The sequence below is a fragment of the Microcaecilia unicolor genome, chromosome 3 (genome assembly GCF_901765095.1).
Source record: "Microcaecilia unicolor chromosome 3, aMicUni1.1, whole genome shotgun sequence".
NCBI classification, from domain to species: Eukaryota; Metazoa; Chordata; class Amphibia; order Gymnophiona; family Siphonopidae; genus Microcaecilia; species Microcaecilia unicolor.
The window spans coordinates 511,692,425-511,711,729 of record NC_044033.1 but is presented as its reverse complement, the minus strand read 5'-3'; the positions used below and the strand labels follow the sequence as shown (position 1 = coordinate 511,711,729).

The window sequence follows — 19,305 nt, the reverse complement described above, 5'->3', positions numbered from 1 at the left end:
TCCCGAGGGAGGTGGTGGACATGAAAACGGTAACGGAATTCAAAAATGCGTGGGATAAACATAAAGGAATCCTGTTCAGAAGGAATGGATCCTCAGAAGCTTAGCGGAGATTGGGTGGCAGAGCCGGTGGTGGGAGGCGGGGCTAGTGCTGGGCAGACTTCTATGGTCTGTGCCCTGAAAATGGCAGATACAAATCAAAGTCAGGTATACACATAAAGTAGCACATACGAGTTTAATCTTGTTGGGCAGACTGGATGGAGCGTAAGGTCTTTCTCTGCCATCATCTACTATGTTACTATGTCTGCAGGTGTCACCTATATTTGGGTTCAGTAGGTACTTTGTGGTTTTTGGGGCACTCACACTTTCTACCACAAACGTACCAGTTAGAGTGGGAAACGGGCCTGGGACCTGCTTGCTGCTCCAACAAGAATGGCCATTATGCCTGAAGCTCTCATACAGCCTGGTATGTACCGTCACTTTCACCTCTTAGGAGGATGGGAGGACCACTTGGGAATTAGGGGGGGGGGGGTCAAGCCTTTATCCCTCCTGATATCTCATCTGATCATTTGGGCACCTTTTGTGGCACTTAATTATTATTGAAACAGGTCTAGCCAAAAACATCCTACCGTGTGCTGCTGCGGCAAGGAAAGCGAATAGAATGTTGGGTGTTATTAGGAAGGGTATGGAGTCCAGGTGTGCGGATGTTATAATGCCGTTGTATCGCTCCATGGTGCGACCGCACCTGGAGTATTGTGTTCAGTACTGGTCTCCGTATCTCAAAAAAGATATAGTAGAATTAGAAAAGGTACAGCGAAGGGCGACGAAAATGATAGTGGGGATGGGACGACTTTCCTACGAAGAGAGGCTGAGAAGGCTAGGGCTTTTCAGCTTGGAGAAGAGACGGCTGAGGGGAGATATGATAGAAGTGTATAAAATAATGAGTGGAATGGATCGGGTGGATGTGAAGCGACTGTTCACGCTATCCAAAAATACTAGGACTAGAGGGCATGAGTTGAAGCTACAGTGTGGTAAATTTAAAACGAATCGGAGAAAATTTTTCTTCACCCAACGTGTAATTAGACTCTGGAATTCGTTGCCGGAGAACGTGGTACGGGTGGTTAGCTTGACGGAGTTTAAAAAGGGGTTAGATAGATTCCTAAAGGACAAGTCCATAGACCGCTATTAAATGGACTTGGAAAAATTCCGCATTTTTAGGTATAACTTGTCTGGAATGTTTTTACGTTTGGGGAGCGTGCCAGGTGCCCTTGACCTGGATTGGCCACTGTCGGTGACAGGATGCTGGGCTAGATGGACCTTTGGTCTTTCCCAGTATGGCACTACTTATGTACTTATGTACTTATGTATTTTTCGGACTATAAGACACACTTTTTCCCCCCCAAATTTGGGAGGAAAATGGGGGGTGCGTCTTATAGTCCGAAGGTAGAGATTTCCCTCCCTCCGAGTTCGGGATCACCTGCCTGCCTGATCGCCCGCCCTCCCTCCCTCCGAGTTCGGGATCGCCCTCCCCCCCGGCCCTGTCACCACTTCTCCCTACTCACGCGATCTTCCCTGGTGGTCTAGTGACGTCGGGGCAGGAAAGAGCCCCCTCTTTCCTGCCCAGCGCGCTGCTCTCCATCCTCCTGTATGCAGCCTGACGGTCTCGGCGAGATTCAAAATGGCAGCCGAGACTTCAATTCTCTTTCCTGCCCCGACGTCACTAGACCACCAGGGAAGATCGTGTGACGTGAGTAGAGAGATGTGGTGACAGGGCCGAGGGGAGGGCGATCTCGAACTCGGAGGGAGGGATTCGGACAAGACGCACCGGAGCACCTAGGTTTTAGAGGAGGGAAAAAGGAAAAATTTTTTTTTCCTATTTCCCTCCTCTAAAACCTAGGTGCGTCTTATGGTCCGGTGCGTCTTATAGTCCGAAAAATACGGTATTTTTTTTTGTCCTGGATGTTTTTACAATGTTCTATCGTCACAGAAAAATGTCCAAATCCTAAGCCTGCCCCAGTCCCGCCAAAACCACACCTCCAACACCTCCCCTCCCTTGACATGTAGGCAAACTGCATAGAAAAATGTCTTTAAAATGAGTTTTGAAAATAGCGATTTGGATGTTTTTGTGAAAAAAGTCCGTCTGCCATTATGTGTGATTTCTCTGTTTCGAAACTGAGCCCCTTTATATATTCCAGTTTCAAGGAATATCATTAGTATTATGCTAACATTGTATTATATTCTCTGGTATTTGAATTCCAGTGCTGTTAAAAGTGTATATTTTTGATACTGTTTCACGGTAGTTCTATTAGGTTTCAATCTACTTTTTTCAAGTTTACCTCATTTCTGGAATTTATGTTTATTCTTGGTTATTTTACGATTGTTAGGCTGTTAACAAGATTGTAAATTTTATGCTAAACTGTACCTGCTGCACATCGACTTGGGTGAATCTCTTCATAAAGGCTGTTAATAAATCCCGATAAATAAATAAAGGAATAGAAATCATCAAAGGAAGTGGGGAGCCCAGGGGTGTAATTCAGGGGCACTCGTCTTAAATAATAATAATAAGAAGAATCCTACTTAATGACTTGATTCCATTCTACATCTAAACCAACTAATACTGATCCCTTCTAATTTGATTATGTTAATCACATTATCACTATTGGTCGTTATATCTTACCTGTTTTATTTTGTGTTATGTAAATAATTCTACTGACCTATCTACCTCATTTCTTACACAGTAATATGTTAAATTAGACCATACCTCTTACTCTGTTTATGATTATACCTTTTGCAACATAGTGTAAGACACATTGAGCCTGCAAATAGGTGGGAATATGTGGGGTACAAATGCAGCAAATAAATAAAAATAACTAAATCAGCATTTCAGCCACAACGCAGGAAAAGCAACCGAGAAATATTTAACTTGTTTCCATACTGTAGCAGATAAATTTGAGGCTGAAAAGGTTAATTGGGGGTGGGGGTGGGGCCTAATATTTTACATGCTGTGTTCGAAAGAAAAAATAGTTGTGAATAGCAGAGCCTCATTCCCTTCTAGACATTTACCTCTTAATTATATATATGGCTGGGAATGCTGTTGCTGCTGCCATGAGGGGCGATCGGGCTGCCCGCCAACATCTTCAGCTGGCAGGGCATGGGAAGCCCAACAACTAAGTTATTTAATTTTAAGGTGGCGTTAGGACGGGGGAGGGGGGGGGGGGAAAGAATGTTTCTGCCCACCCATTCTTCCTGGTTTTTCACCCCAAATTTGCTGTCTGGCTATGCCACTGCCTTGACACTTGTATTCATCAGCTGCCCCAAACTCAACTCTGTTGCAAATGAATGCCATGGAGGACTAGACACTAGAGCCCTGATGGCGAACCTATGACACGTGTGTCAGCACTGACACGCGGCGCCGCCGCAGTGTGATCCGCCCTCCCTCCTCGCTCCCGGAAACTAACCTTAAAGCCTCCTTTCACATCGCAGCAAGCAGCAGCAGGGCAGGCCACTCCTTCCTTCCGTGTCCCGCCCTCGCCTGACGTAACATCCGCGAGGGCGGAGCACAGAAGGAAGGAGGAGAGGTCTGCCCTGCTGCTGCTTGCTGCGACGTGAAAGGAGGCTTTAAGGTTAGTTCTGGGCCCGGTAGCGGGTGGAGGGGGGGGCCCAGCGACCTCGGGTGGGCGGTAGGGGGGGCCCGGGGGCGGTCCTAGTAGCAGTGATTTTTCTCGAAGTGACACACCACCCGAGTTATGCTCGGTTTTTTGGCGAATTTTGACACACCAAACTCAAAAGGTTGCCCATCACTGCACTAGAGCATGGTGATGGTCAGTCTTTTCCCCCATCCCAAGGTTACCCATATCCCAACCATCTGTATATTATTATTATAGTCTGACTTTGGTTCAGGATCTAAAATGACAGAAAACCTTACAGGCCTGTAACTGAAGTTACTGTAAAGCTCCTGAGCTGTTGGGACATCTTCATGCAGCAAAATGAGGAAGGGGCTTGGGTGCAAAAACCTCAATAAAAGGATGGTGCAGTCTAACAACAGGGCAGAGTCAGTTACACCCAGAAAGATATGGTAAAAAAAATGTACAACTGAGTGGTCTTGCAAGAAGATGACCAAGCTTTCCGAGCAATGATAAAAAAAGCCAAGCACGTGTGCGGTAAATGTTACCATATTTGGTCACTAAGGTATTAACTATGAGTAATTACTGTCATCCAGAATGGACACATAAAAATGGGTGCACTTCCTGCTTCAATGGAGAGAGACAGTCACAGCCAGTACCTTTGTGTAAGCAGGGCTGCTCTGTCTCATGAGAAACCAATCAATTGTAACTGAATTGGCAAGTAATCCCATTGCTTTCTCATAAGTAGCCTTGAGTTTTTTATATCTACTAATTGGCTTTAGCTGGTAATTTGGGGTGAGGGCGAAAAAGACCCTAAATAAAACAGACCCAGAGAACACCTATGTGTAGCTGTGGTACTGTATTCCCATAAGCAATTGATTGTACATGTTGCTTGTATATTCTTTGGAGTCTCAGATATAGAGAAATCAAAAGAAAAAAAGCAGATCAAAAAAGACAAAAAAATAGAACAGGAGGGTAACAGAAGAAGTGGTTTATTACAAGTTACCCGACGTGGCATAATGCTGCCAGTCAACATAGCATTGTGAAGTTTGCTGAGTAAGCTTGGGAAGCACTTATGTAAGGTGGTTGTAGGACTACTTTTAGGGGCTCACTTTGCTTTTTACCCCTATTAGTTTTTTTACCCCTGACGCAGCCTGAGGGCGAAACGTGGCTACGTCGGGTAACTTGTAATAAACCACTTCTTCTGTTACCCGGTATCCTGTTCTATTTTTTTGTCTTTTTTTGATCTGCTTTTTTTCTTTTGATTTGCCATTTCTGTGGCAGATCTTTGCCTTTTTTTTGTTTCTGTCTCAGATATAGAGGTAATTTTGTGTAGCAATATTTTGTACTCCCAATGAGATATCACTGATCTACTAATTATACAAATACTTGATAAGGTATCTAATAAAGAGCAAACTGATGCAGCCTTGGGTGATCCTGGGTATTGGTGGGTGGACCACCATATTGGGAGGGATAAATTCACCATAAAAAAATACACATCCTCGACCCCCCCCCCCCCAGCCAGCATCTGTAGCAAGCTTGAGTTAAATACATTTGAAAGGACAAGTAAACCCTCTGGGGAAGATTGAAATTAACTTTACACCACATAACACAACATGGTCTGGGCACCTTTCATTTCTTACAATAAGTATTTTCTAGCCTTTAAGAACAGAATGCAAAAAGGTACAAATTTCTCCCACAAATCCAAGTACATTCAAAATCATCATAAAACCTAAACAGCCAGGCAGTAACCAAACGCAACATGAAAATCACAAAAAAGCGCCCCCCCTCCAAACAAAAGAAAGTTATCCACATCTACATTCTTAGATCCTTGGTTGGCAACAAAATCTAATTTACTAACATAAAACCAGGATGTTCCTATTCCACATTTAGTATCTTTAGTTCAAAACGGTATCAAATCTGAAGTAACTAAAAAAAAACCCCAAATAATTATGCAACACAAAGAAGCACAACTTCCCTTAAAATATTAGATGTTAGTACCAAGTCTGCCATTTAATATATAACAAATGTACATCAGTAGAGAATGCAAAATATTAAGTTAAAAAAAACAAAATTCACTAAGCTACTCATCTCAAAATACTGCAGGAGAAAACTGATCTGTAGACACTAACCCCCTCATTCTATAAAAGGTCACCTAAATTAATCTCTTTCTGTACTTTTAAATTTATAGAATACGGCCATCCATATGGGTACTTACGTGCATAAATGTCAGCAGCACAGCCGAGCACCAATGTATATCTACAGGCTAAAATGGCATAGCGCATAATTGTTTGAGGGGTGTTCAAGGACGAGATTAACACTTACATGAGCAACTTAATAATTATGTTGTGCATGTAAATTAGGTGCTAACATTTATGCAAAACCATAGACCTGTCGTAAATGTTTGCACCTTCATTTAGGCGGGATTATGCCATGGGCGTAGCCAGACCGGCGGGAGGGGGATCCAGAGCCTGAGGTGAGGGGGCACATTTTAGCCCCCCCCACCTCAGCACCGCTGACCCCCCCTGCCATTTCCGACCCTGCCGCCGACCCTCTCGACCCCCCTTTCCCACCGCCAACCCGCCGTCACCTGCCTTTGCTGGCGGAGGACCCCAACCCCCGCCAGTCGAGGTCTTCTTCTTCCCCCAAAATGCTTCCTTCTGTTCCTGACGTCCTGCATGTACAACATGCGGGAAGAAGAGGACCTCGGCTGGCGGGTGTTGGGGTCCCCTGCCAGCAAAGGCAGGCGACAGCGGCAGGGGGGTCCAGGGCCAAATCTATGGGGGCCCAGGCCCCCCTGGCCCCACGTAGCTACGCCACTGGATTACGCTAGTATTCTATAAGGACTCTTACGCGCCTAAGTCTTCTTATAGAACATGCTCACTACCCACAGCAACATGGCACCTAAATGGTGTTACAGAAGGGGAAGCCGTCATAAAGCGAACAGTAAATAATAAAAAAAAACTAATGCAGCCAGTAGCATAGCCAGGAATTTTTGACAGCGAAAGCTTCCAACTGTGAGCCCTCTGGCTGTCACTTTCCCTCGGATTCTATATAGTGCGCCTAGAGACCCATGCCGAAATCGGCATGGATTCTATAACAGCGTGCGCAGCTTAATTGGCTTAGCAAGCAATAATTAGCACTAAATAAAATTTAGGCGCACAACTCACTAAGCGTATTCTGTAACAAAGTGCGTCAAACTTCTAAAGCGCAGGCAAAAAAGGGGCATGTTACGGGCACAAAATTAGGCATTTGGTGGGCGTTCCGAAAATTATGCATGTCACTACCCAATATGGCCCAGTGCGCGTAAATCTTTGCGCTGGGATTTAGGCCACATTTTCGTGGATGTAAATGGATGAGCATAGATTTAGGCGTTGAGATATCAACTAAACGTATTCTATAATCGGTACCTAGATTTAGGCGCCGATTACAGAATATGCTTGAACTTCAAAAGCCTCAGTTTCGGCGTCTACCAAACCTCGTTCCTGTGCTTTAAGTACGTTCCAAGCCTTACTCTGGAGTCCACACTGAGGAGACAGGGCGTGTGTTCGCAACAGACTCACCAATGAATGAACGCAACAGCACCATTTCTTTATATAAAAAATCATTATATCCTGTACTATCTCCAAATCTAGGTGGATTTCAACCAAACATATATAAACAATGAAAATAAAATTAAAATACATTCTTAAATCAGCCATCTAAAATAAAAATAACAGTGGCAAATTTGTTTCTTTACTATATTTGTGCTGCAACTGCTGGAAAAAATGTGTCTGAAGAAACTTCCTTAACTCCAGAAAAGCTGGTACAGAACAAGCTGTGTCTGGGATAGCGTTCCCGAGGATCGGTCCTGAAAACTCAAAGACTCTCGATAGATGTCAAACTCAGTGTATCTGAAAGAAGGCATCTCAAGTAATGCAAAACGTAATGGGTGTGTCCATTATACATTTTCGAGAGAGCAAATACAAGAAGGGGCCTCATCGTGCAAAGCTGTAAATCAAAGTAAGAATTTTAAAAATGAATCCTAAATTCAATAGGTTGAAATAAGACCGTGTAATATGTACAAAACGGGAAAGTTTACTCAGGCATGCAGAAGCATTCTGTGCAACCTGAAGGGCACATAATGATTTCCGAGGCAGCCCCCCCCCCCCCCCCCCCAAAGGTCCGTTACAATGATTAAATAACGGAAAAATGAAGGCCTGAACTACTGTTCGAAAACTGGCAAGACTTAAAAATAGTTTTAAGGTGAGACTTCATTGATAAGGCAGAACACTGGCGTAGCCATGGGTGGGCCTGGGCCCACCCAAAATGTCATCTCTTTTAGCGTGGCTGGCGGGGGATCCCTAAGCCCCACCAGCCGAAGACCTCCTCCCCACCAAACAAGCTTCCTTTTTTGTGGCTGCCGACACTGTCCCCAAGCTGCTGCTGCCAGCTGCAGGCTCCGGCACTGTGCGCATGCGTGAAACTGAGAACACGCGAAGGGCGGCAGCTGGCACCAGTGGCTTAGGGACAGTGTTGGCAGACAACCAAGAAGTAAGCTTGTTTGACTGGAAGGAAGTCTCTGTCTGGCAGGGCTTGGGGATCACTGCCAACACAGATATTTCATTGGTTGGGGGGGAGGGGGGGGGAGGGGGGTGCCGGGAAGGGAGATAGAAATTAGTTGGGGAGTGGAGGAGGACATGAAAGTTTTGGCCTACCACCTTTAATCGCAGGCCCGCCCTAAATCGGTGTCTGGCTATGCTACTGAGGCACAATCTAAGATTACATCCAAAGAACGCATTTTAATTTTTTTGGAAAATGGCAGTAATGCGATAAACAAATATAAATACACTGACGTCATGATGTGGTACGTGCACAAATTCATGCTTTCAGTTAACATTCTAATTATTTTAATTCACCATTACTTGATTTTATAAATATATTAACATACGATTATTTTTTTTTAAGGTCTGATTTGCATGCGAGACAAATAACTATAATACTCACCCTTCACTTTATTTCCCAAGCAGCATAAAAAAAAAAAGTTAAAATACCATCAAACAAGGCCAAGTTCAAAGCTAAGCAATACACTTCTCACTAAGGGGTCCTTTTTGGAAGGTGCGGCAAAATGGGGCCTGCGCTGGCCTCGCTGCGTGGTTTCCACGCGTGCTGAGGCCCCCTCTTAACACATTAAAAAAAAAAAAAGAAATGGATGTGTGGCAAGTGAAGCACTTGCCGCTCGCCCATTTTGGGTGGGAGCGCTTACCGCCACCCACTGAGGTGGCAGTAAGGGCTCCCGCACTACCCAATCACAGGCGCTACAAATGACGTGCCAGAAATGGTATGTGCTGGGGGGTGGGAACTACTGCTGGGCTACTTCCCTTTTAGAAAGCGGTAGCATTAGGTTTTAAGCTCACTCCTCATTTAGGGCTCCTTTTACAAAGCTGCGCTATCGATTCTATTCCCATTGGCTTCTTTGCTTTCAGCGCGCCACTCATGGTAGTGTAGCTTTCCAAAAGGAGCCCTTCATAGCAGCCGGCTCTGTGGGTGCTTGAGCACCCCCAACATTGAGAAAGTTCCTTGTATGTGCCAAGGAAGGGGTCAGAAGCGGAGCCAGGTTGACGGCGCAGGGGGAGCGAGAGCGGACTTCCGCCGGTGCCAGAGCACATTTTCAATGCAACACATTGAAAAAAAAAAAATAGGCGCCAGCGCCGGCAGAACTCCGTTTGGGGGAGCGGCCGCTCCCCTGGCGCCCCCCCTGGCTACGACTCTGGAAGGGGTTATTTCCATTGGGCTTAGCACCCCCAATAATTTTGAAAAGTTGGCTCCTATGGAGTCCTTAGATTTTGTTCTGTCTGGCAGAACATCAAAGAATTGAAACAAGTGTATTTTCATGGTATAGAGAACAATTTAAACTAACATAGTAACATAGTAAATGACGGCAGAAAAAGACCTGCACGGTCCATCCAGTCTGCCCAACAAGATAAACTCATATGTGCTAGTTTTTTTGTGTATACCTTACCTTGATTTGTACCTGTCTTTTTCAGGGCACAGACCGTACAAGTCTGCCCAGCACTATCCCCGCCTCCTAACCACCAGCCCCGCCTCCCACCACCGGCTCTGGCACAGACCGTATAAGTCTGCCCAGCACTAGCCCCGCCTCCCAACCACCAGCCCTGGCACAGACCGTATAAGTCTGCCCAGCACTATCCCTGCCTCCCAACCACCAGCCCTGGCACAGACCGTATAAGTCTGCCCAGCACTAGCCCCGCCTCCCAACCGTCTCTGCCACCCATTCTAGGCTAAGCTCCTGAGGATCCCTTCCTTCTGATCAGGATTCCTTTATGCTTATCCCACGCATGTTTGAATTCTGTTACCGTTTTCCTCGCCACCATTCCAAGCATCCACCACCCTCTCCGTGAAAAAATACTTCCTGACATTTTTCTTGAGTCTGCCCCCCTTCAATCTCATTTCATGCCCTCTATCTGCGGTCATATTTAGTCCTACCAATTGTTTTGATTTAACAATTTTTCATTGAAAAGAAAACAAGATTAGAGTACTGAAGCATCGCAAACTCCATGTGTGTTTTGTTAGCACATTTTTACTCCTCACCCCCATCATGAACGTTAACACAGAGAACGTGGAAGCAAACTGAAACATGTCTTGGGCAAGTCACTTCACCCTCATCTACCTCACGTAGGCACTTATTTTATTTGGGTTTAGTGTATGTCATTTAGGGGCAGATGCACTAAAGCTAAATGAGCCTTTAATGACTCTCCAACGAGGAAAATTTGATCCGTTGCATGCATCAAAGGGCTTTTACCGAGGAAGCCAGCAGCTAACGAAAACGGAATGGAGATGAGCAATTAGTGTGAAAACCCCATTGAAACGACATGCACTAACCTTTTCCGATTGCCTTTACGCAGGAAAAAGGCAGGAAATCTAACGAGAGGTCTGGACCACTCGTTAGGACAGCTCTGTGCCAGGAAAAATCATTAAGTAAAAAAATAAACAAACTTTGAGCCAATCCCAGCGCATTAGCAGAGCTAAAAGCGCTGTGATTGGTCCAAAGGACGTCAGAAAAACATAAATAAATAAAAATAAAAAAAGGATCGGGAGGGGGCAAGGGCGCTCATCAGGAGCGTCCTGTACAGACGGCCTTGCCCCCCCCCCCCCGCTGCTCCCCACTTTCCGCAGCTCCCCCACCCCGAAAAAGCAAAATTCAAGCAGCCCCTGCCCCCCTCCCTTCCTCACTACTCTCTCACCTCAGCTCCGCCTCCCGACATCCTCCGTCCTGTGCCCCGCCCCCTTTTGGGGTCGTCGCCGCCATTCCCCTCCTCCATCGGGCCCCCCTCCCTCTTACCGGGCCCGTGCAGCGCCTCTCTCCTCTGTCCGAAGGCGCTGCACGGGCAAGAAGACAGCTGATGCCTGCCTTCGCCCAGCTTCGATGGCGCGTCTTTCTCCTGCTGGGCCCGCCCCTGTCTGACGTCAGTAACCTACGTAGGTTACTGACGTCAGACAGAGGCGGGCCCAGCAGGAGAAAGACGCGCCATCGAAGCTGGGCGAAGGCAGGCATCAGCTGTCTTCTTGCCCATGCAGCGCCTTCGGACAGAGGAGAGAGGCGCTGCACGGGCCCGGTAAGAGGGAGGGGGGCCCGATGGAGGAGGGGAATGGCGGCGACGACCCCAAAAGGGGGCGGGGCACAGGACGGAGGATGTCGGGAGGCGGAGCTGAGGTGAGAGAGTAGTGAGGAAGGGAGGGGGGCAGGGGCTGCTTGAATTTTGCTTTTTCGGGGTGGGGGGAGCGGCGGAAAGTGGGGAGCAGCGGGGGGGGGGGGCAAGGCCGTCCGTACAGGACGCTCCTGATGAGCGCCCTTGCCCCCTCCCGACCCTTTTTTTTTATTTTTGTTTTGATTTGGGAGCCATGTGCTTGTGATTTGACTGTGTTTTGACTGTTTGTGGCATGCGCAGAGCAGCTAACATAACCCTTGGCTGCTCTGCGCATGATTTGGGGGCCGATTAACGATGTGTATTGTGATTCTTTGATACATTGTACGTTTCTATACCGATCTGAGCATGTGTGACTTTTTTTTTTGGTGCATTCTTCGTTTTTTAAAAATCGTTAGGGCCTTTAACGCTTTGATTTTTTTACGTTTGCTTGATGCATCTACCCCTTAATTGGTAGCTCAAGGTGAATTAAATCCAGGTGAAGTAGTACTTCCGTGGTCCCAAAGGGCTGTTGGACCTTAAGCAAGAAAAATGGAGTAATTTACCCAAGGTCAAAAGAACCATTGATAGGATCTGAATCCCGACTTCACAGGTACCCAGCAGTGGCGTAGCCACAGCACCCACTTAGAGCACAGGCCCACCCAAGAGTAGCACACATTTAGCGGTAGCTGGTGGGGATCTTAAGCTCTGCCAGCTGAAGACGTCCCTCTGATGGTAACGAAAACGCTACTCTCCATGATACCGGCACCTGTGCCTGCTGCAGACTGCCATGGTGGAAAGAAGCATTTTCCTGCCAATTGAGATATATTTTTGGCGGTGGTGGTGAGGGGGAGAGAACACTTGGTGCCCACCCACTTCTTGCCTAGACCCACCCAAAATCTGTTGTCTGGCTACGCCCCTGGTTCCCAGTCTGCTGCTGTTAGTCTACTCCTCCACTATAAGTAGCCCCACTGTACAGGGAAATGCCTACCGCACCTGAATTTTAAACTCCCCTAGAGCACAAGTTCAAAAAGGCAAGTAATTAAACCCAAACGCGGCATCCGAAAATAACCCAGGTAAAGGAAAAATGAAAAATGATTTAAATGCAGTTCGGTTTTGTTCCTAAATTTATTTATTTTAATGTGTCATTTCTCTATTTTACAACCTGAAGCTAATTTCAATCTCCCTTTCAAATTTTTAAGTGCCTCCAACCTTCACCAACACAATTCAACAATCTCACCGGATCTACTGATTAAACCCCTCTCCCCCCATCTCCAACCAGGACCTTGTCAGTCAAATACGCGAGTCTGAACATCTTAACTTGGTGTCAGAACAAGAAACAACGCGTACATCATTTCACCTCTCTTGGAGAGAATTCCACCAACGAGGCCTCATTTTCTCCCAAGAAACCTCAGCTTTTCTAGGGATCAGCATTAGCCCTCTGTCCAATGAACGAAGGTGACTTTTCGAAACTAACACTTTATTTAGCAAAATAGCTTGGCCTCACCACATCCGCAGCATTGTAAAAATGAGCACTTTGCTGGTGGCTGACTGAATTTTAATTCGAAGTGCTTTGAGTAACATAGTAACATAGTAGATGATGGCAGAAAAAGACCTGCACGGTCCATCCAGTCTGCCCAAGAAGATAAATTCATATGTGCTACTTTTTTATTTGTACTGTCCTCTTCAGGGCACAGACCGTATAAGTCTGGCCAGCCCTATCCCCGCCTCCCAACCACCAGCTCTGGCACAGACCCTATAAGTCTGCCCAGCACTATCCCCGCCTCCCAACTACCAGTCCCGCCTCCCACCACCAGCCCCGGCACAGACTGTATAAGTCTGCCCAGTACTAGCCCCGCCTCCCAACCACCAGCCCCGGCACAGACTGTATAAGTCTGCCCAGCAGTAGCCCCGCCTCCCAACCACCAGCTCTGGCACAGACCGTATAAGTCTGCCCAGCACTATCCCCACCTCCCAACTACCAGCCCCGCCTCCCACCACCAGCTCTGGCACAGACCGTATAAGTCTGCCCAGCACTATCCCCGCCTCCCAACCACCAGCTCTGGCACAGACCGTATAAGTCTGCCCAGCACTACCCCACCTCCCAACTACCAGTCCCGCCTCCCACCACCAGCCCCGGCACAGACCATATAAGTCTGCCCAGCACTAGCCCCGCCTCCCAACCACCAGCCCCGGCACAGACTGTATAAGTCTGCCCAGCACTAGCCCGCCTCCCAACCACCAGCCCCGGCACAGACCGTCTAAGTCTGTGTACTGGTGATTGGTGAGCTCTTGTTTCATCCCTCTCACTATTACGGCCGATGTATTTTGCACCATTTTTAAACAAGCAAAAAGACTTCTTGTGACCCTGCTGCAAAAAATTACAATAATCCAAATTACCCAGTACCAAAACCTCAGCCACTAACCAACTATCCCACTGACAAAAAAATAACTTAAGCTGTAGAACAGTCTAACTTAATAACTAGCACGCACTTGAATAATTGAGATCTACTTCTCCAGGGTCAAATATACATCCATCCGTACCCCCAAACCCTTTACTGTACAGAAGTATAAATTGCTGTTTCTAGACTGGGCTCCTATCACCCACAAATATTTCTAAACTGATTTCATATTTATTGTACTTGAGCTATGCCGTCCCTTCCAGGTTAATAGCTTCTATTCCAGCTCCAATCGCCGGGTCAAGAGCAAACCACATTACTTAGATCTGGTCACCTTACTCTCTCTCTCTATGGCCCCTGTGTAAAATAATTAAGCAATAACAGGGATAGTACTTACCCCTGTGGAATATTATAGGGACAAACCCAAAAGGCAGTATGGACCCCGTAACCATCCACTGAAGCCTCTGGTGCAAATATGACCTAAGCCACTAAATCACTACGTCTCCACTCCCCCCCCTCCCAAATCCTATAATCCTAGTCATTTAGTTCCTAGCTGATCGTATAAAAAGCTGTTTAAAATTTATTGATCAGAATTTCCATTAAATCAACTTTAATTCTTGTTTATTTATCAAATTTATATCCTGCATTACCTGCAAAATCTAAGCGGGTTACAATTTAACAAAACATTACATACAGATAATCATGTGTCAGGTCAATGAATAAAAGACCAGTATCTATCTCAACTCTGAAGGTCCTTGGTGCTGTTTTCCTTTTGCTTCTGTATTGTGTGCTTTGACCCTCTCCGTGCTGCTAAGAACGTTAACAGTACTTAAAAAAAATGTTAACGCTTGCCAAAGCATTAATGCATTTTAGTATAACACCCCACAGTATAGAGACTACGGTTTTAATAGTTATTTTTTTTTTAACAGATGCATACTTATTTCCAGGCTTCTTCCCTTCCAGTGTGTTTAGATGCTGCTCCAGGGTCTCCATAAGACTACTTGGTGCCTACAGTACGACAGTAAACAAAGAAAGGATTACCCAGATATTACTGCAGCACATTACAAATAGTCAACTCATCATGGACCAGCAGGTTAATAAGATAACAAAAAATTCTTCTTGCTGAAAAAATTAAGGGTGATTAGCAAATATTTGAATTGCCAATATTTTGTCTGATAGTTTGAACGCTCTTACTGTTGCAGTTGGATTCTTGCAATGTAGCGCATACCGAATGCTCAAAATCTCCTATAAAAAGATTATACAATACACCCACAAACTATGCAGCAATTTTAAACCTTTATTATACTTTAGAAAATCTATTAAAAGCAAATCATATCAAAAATTGTTATAGTGTATTTCTTCCCCAATACATTAAACTCACACACCACATCATATCTCACTCACCCCATAGAAAATAAGCCCACTGCAGCTTGGAATCTACCATACATCTTGGAATTAAATCATATATCCTCACGACGACATCTATGCAAAACCCTTCAACAGTCAAATCAACTTTGCTCTTCGTGCAAATGTTCAAAGATTCAAATACTCAGATGTTATCTAATACACACCAAGTGTTGCTCATGATCATCAAAACTTAATGATATTTAACTGTTTTGTATCACATATATCCAGTGATGTGCTGGAGCAGGGTCTCACGGGCTCGCGAGAGCCGTTTGTTAAGTTTTTAAGAATTTTGGGAGGCGGTTGTTAAAGTAGGCCTCCCCATGGCTACTTTAACAACTGACTCCCAAAATGTGGGCTTGGGCCCCCTCCTGAATTCTCTTTTACTTTGCTGGCAGTGACAAGTAAATAGACTGTTGCTGCTCCCTGCTCCTTGTTTCTGACTCTGAGCACCAGGCTGGGACTTTTCATGCAAGCGCAAGAAGGTTCCATCATGCTGCTCAGAGCCAGAAACAAGCAGCAGAGAATGGTGGCAGTCCATTTATTGGCTGGTGGGGCTCGACAAAGGTATGCCTAGCGTGCCCGCACAAGGGAGGGGAGAGAGAGGCATGTATCCCCCCCCCCCCCCCCCCCAAAAAAAAAAGAATTTCAGGGCCGGCTATGCCCGGAGAGAGAGCCCGTTGTTAAAAATTTACCAGCACACCCCTGCATATATCTCAATGTTAAACTATGTGTCACACGTTGATTCCGGCAGCCAACAGATATATCTAGATGTTAACACGCTTCCACGATAGTATAGGTGATCCGCTGCATTCAATGAAATCTGCATTCTTGCAATGTCCAATTCTCAAAAGGCTGGAGCCTGCATATATTGCCTCCAAACCCAACACAGTCTGTGTTTTGCTCCTTGATGCGTCATCAGGGGTTGGACCTTACAAAATACAATCACAGCCACTACAACAAATCCCCACAATCTATGCCAAAATACCCCTTATCTACTATAATAAAAAGCACCTCCAACGTTCTGAAGCTGACTCCGTGGCAGTGAAGGGTTTTGTAGGATTCGTGCTGCCTGTAACGCTGTATCCATCTCCTGTCCTGACGTTAGCATACTTCCTGGTTCATCACACGCGACGTCACACGCATGAGGGTGTCGTTGTCCCTCCCTTCCAGTTTCAGGCCCCCTCCCTCCGAGTTTTAAAAGTCATCTTCACTTACCAAGTCAGGGTTACGGTGGACGGCAGCAGAGGTAAAAGGCGTGCAGGCTCGGCCCTTCTCTCTCTCTCAGCTGTGGTGTCGCCCTTGCAGAAACAGGAAATGAGGGCGGGACCACAGCTGAGAGAGAGAGAAGGGCTGAGCCTGCACGCCTTTTACCGCTGTTGGCGGCCGACATAACCCCAACGAGGTAAGTGAAGTTGACTTTTAATATTCGTAGGGAGGGGGCCTGGAACTGGAAGGGAAGGAGGGACGACAACCCTGGAACTGGGAGGGAGGACCCTGAAACTGGGAGGGAGGGGGACCCTGGGAGGGAGGGAGCTTGAAACTCAAATGGAGGGGGGGGGGGGAACCCTGAAACTTGGAGGGAGGGAGGGACGACCCTGGAACTCGGAGAGAGGGAGGGGGGACCCTGAAACTCAGAGGGAGGGAGGGGGAGCCCCTGGCACACACTCTCAATCTCACAGACACACTCGCACCCAGACTCACTCTCTCTCTGTCACACACACACACTCGCACATTCACTCTCTCTCTCTCACACACAGTCACTCTCACACACATTCTCTCAAACATACACACTCCGAGGAAAACCTTGCTAGCACCCATTTCACTTCTTTTCAGAAACGAGCCTTTTTTTTTTTTAACTAATAAATAATATATATATATATTTTTAAAATCCAACACATACCTTATAATCCCTTGACAGCACACAGACAGGAAGGAACTCCCTTCAAGTTCCCATGCCACGTGGCAGTTCTACAAAAATGCCCGCACATGCGCATGGAACTTACAGGAAATTCAGTTAATTTACAACATCCTATAACCCTCCCCTCACACACTCAACCGATCAATTTCTTTGTTCAGCCCGTGCAGTGCTACCGCATTGCACGAAAAAATAAAATGTTGTTCTTTTCTAGAAAGTTGTAAGGGGACATTTTCTCCCTGAATCTCTCATCTGAAACAAAACCACAAATCTCAGTTGCTCAATTGTATGGCCCTTCTCAACCCAATGGGAGACCAAAGGAGCTTCCAAACGCTGGAACCTTATACTACTAAGATGCTGCGCAATGCAAAGTTTTGATTTTGCGAATTGTTTGTCCTATATACCACAACTTACAAGGACAACAAATCACGTACACACACTGGGCTGAATTGCAATCAGTACATGTATGCAATTTGTATACCCTATTCACAGAATGAGGAATACATACTTCCTTAATCTGCAACTCACATTGACAAAACGTGCAATGCTGGCATGCGAAATGACCCACTTCCGAATCAATGCACTCAACGTCACCATTGCTGCAATAATCAAACAGAATCTCCCCTAGGTTTCTTCCACGGGTATAAGAAAACATGGGCAATTGCTGAAACTGAGTATGCAGAGACAGAATGGACCAATGTCTTTTTATAATATCCACCACCATATGGGTGGCATGTGTATAGGGTAAACACGTGCCACCCTATATGCACCCTTATGCATGCATAAGGAGCACGAATGACTGTGGGTCCTTGAATCCACAGGAAAAAGATGAGCCCAGTTCTGGGGAGCAATGCCAAAGAAGTTATTGGTGTAGATGGAATGGAGACATTGCTGAGGTAGCAGCAGTAATACTTTGCCATTATTCAGCTCTGTTGGCAAAATCTTTGGTGAGTTCCCTTGGTTATAGTCGGGACAGAAAGACAGTACTACTACTACTATTTAGCATTTCTATAGCGCTACAAAGCGTACGCAGTGCTGCACAAACATAGAAGAAAGACAGTCCCTGCTCAAAGAGCTTACAAACTAGTAGACAAAAAATAAAGCAAACAAATCAATTCATGTGTAGAGGAAAGAGGAGGGTAGGTAGAAGCGAGAGGTACAAGTGGTTACAAGTCAAAAGCAATGTTAAAGAGGTGGGCTTTCAATCTAGATTTAAAGATGGTCAAGGATGGGGCAAGACGTAGGGGCTCAAGAAGTCTATTCCAGGCGTAGGGTGCAGCAAGACAGAAGGTGCGAAGTCTGGAGTTGGCAGTAGCGGAGAAGGGAACAGATAAGAAGGATTTATCCATGGAGCGGAGTGCACGGGAAGGGGTGTAGGGAAGGACGAGTGTGGAGAGATACTGGGGAGCAGCAGAGTGAGTACATTTATAGGTTAGTAGAAGAAGTTTGAACAGGATGCGAAAACGGATAGGGAGCCAGTGAAAGGTCTTGAGGAGAGGGGTAGTATGAGTAAAGCGACCCTGGCGGAAGATGAGACGGGCAGCAGAGTTTTGAACCTACTGAAGAGGGGAGAGGTGACTAAGTGGGAGGCCAGCAAGAAGCAGATTGCAGTAGTCCAAACGAGAGGTGACAAGGGTATGGATGAGAGTTTTGGTAGAGTGCTCAGAAAGAAACAGTACAGCAAATCCCTTACCCACCCCCAATTTTTTAACACTTTCATGATTATTATTTATTTGTTACATTTGTACCCCACATTTTCCCACCTATTTGCAGGCTCAATGTGGCTTACATGATACCGGAGAGGTGTTAATAGACTCCGGAGTAAAGCAAATACAGAAAATGGTTAAGTTGGGGTAGGAAGGGAAGGGACCACATGAAGGAACATGTGGTGGGGCCATATAGAGGATAGCAAGAACAGATGAGATTGTTTGGTGATCAATACGAACTGTGGTGGTGTAGTGTCGCTGATTTCAGGCATTTAAGTTGGGTCGGGGGGGGGGGGGGTAAGCCTTTTGGAACAGGTGGGTTTTTAGGTTTTTTTTTCTGAATTGGAGGTGGTCATAGGTGGTTTTCACGGCTTTTGGCAGTGCGTTCCATAGCTGTGTGCTGATGTAGGAAAAACTTGATGCGTAGGTTGATTTGTATTTTAGTCCTTTGCAGCTTGGGTAGTTGAGGTTTAGTTTAGGTATTGTCGTGCTGATGCGGATGTGTTTCTGGTTGGTAGGTCGATTAGGTTCGTCATATATCCCGGTGCTTCACCATGTATGATCTTGTGAGCC

The 19,305-nt window shown here is 46.1% G+C and overlaps 1 protein-coding gene across 8 annotated transcripts in view; it reads right to left on the bottom strand.

Moving 5' to 3' along the window:
- LOC115467294 (clathrin coat assembly protein AP180-like) overlaps positions 1–19,305 on the bottom strand; it is a 330,594-nt gene that overhangs the window by 114,012 nt on the left and 197,277 nt on the right. For 6 of the 8 annotated variants that reach the window (XM_030199139.1, XM_030199144.1, XM_030199145.1 and 3 more), the window contains exons 10-11: positions 14,642–14,712; positions 8,607–8,612 (exon numbers count right to left, since the gene is read on the bottom strand). In XM_030199139.1, coding sequence (XP_030054999.1) covers positions 8,607–8,612; positions 14,642–14,712 — 77 coding nt within the window. The remainder of the gene's footprint in view (positions 1–8,606; positions 8,613–14,641; positions 14,713–19,305) is intronic. The other 2 variants (XM_030199140.1, XM_030199147.1) reach the window with 1 other exon arrangement.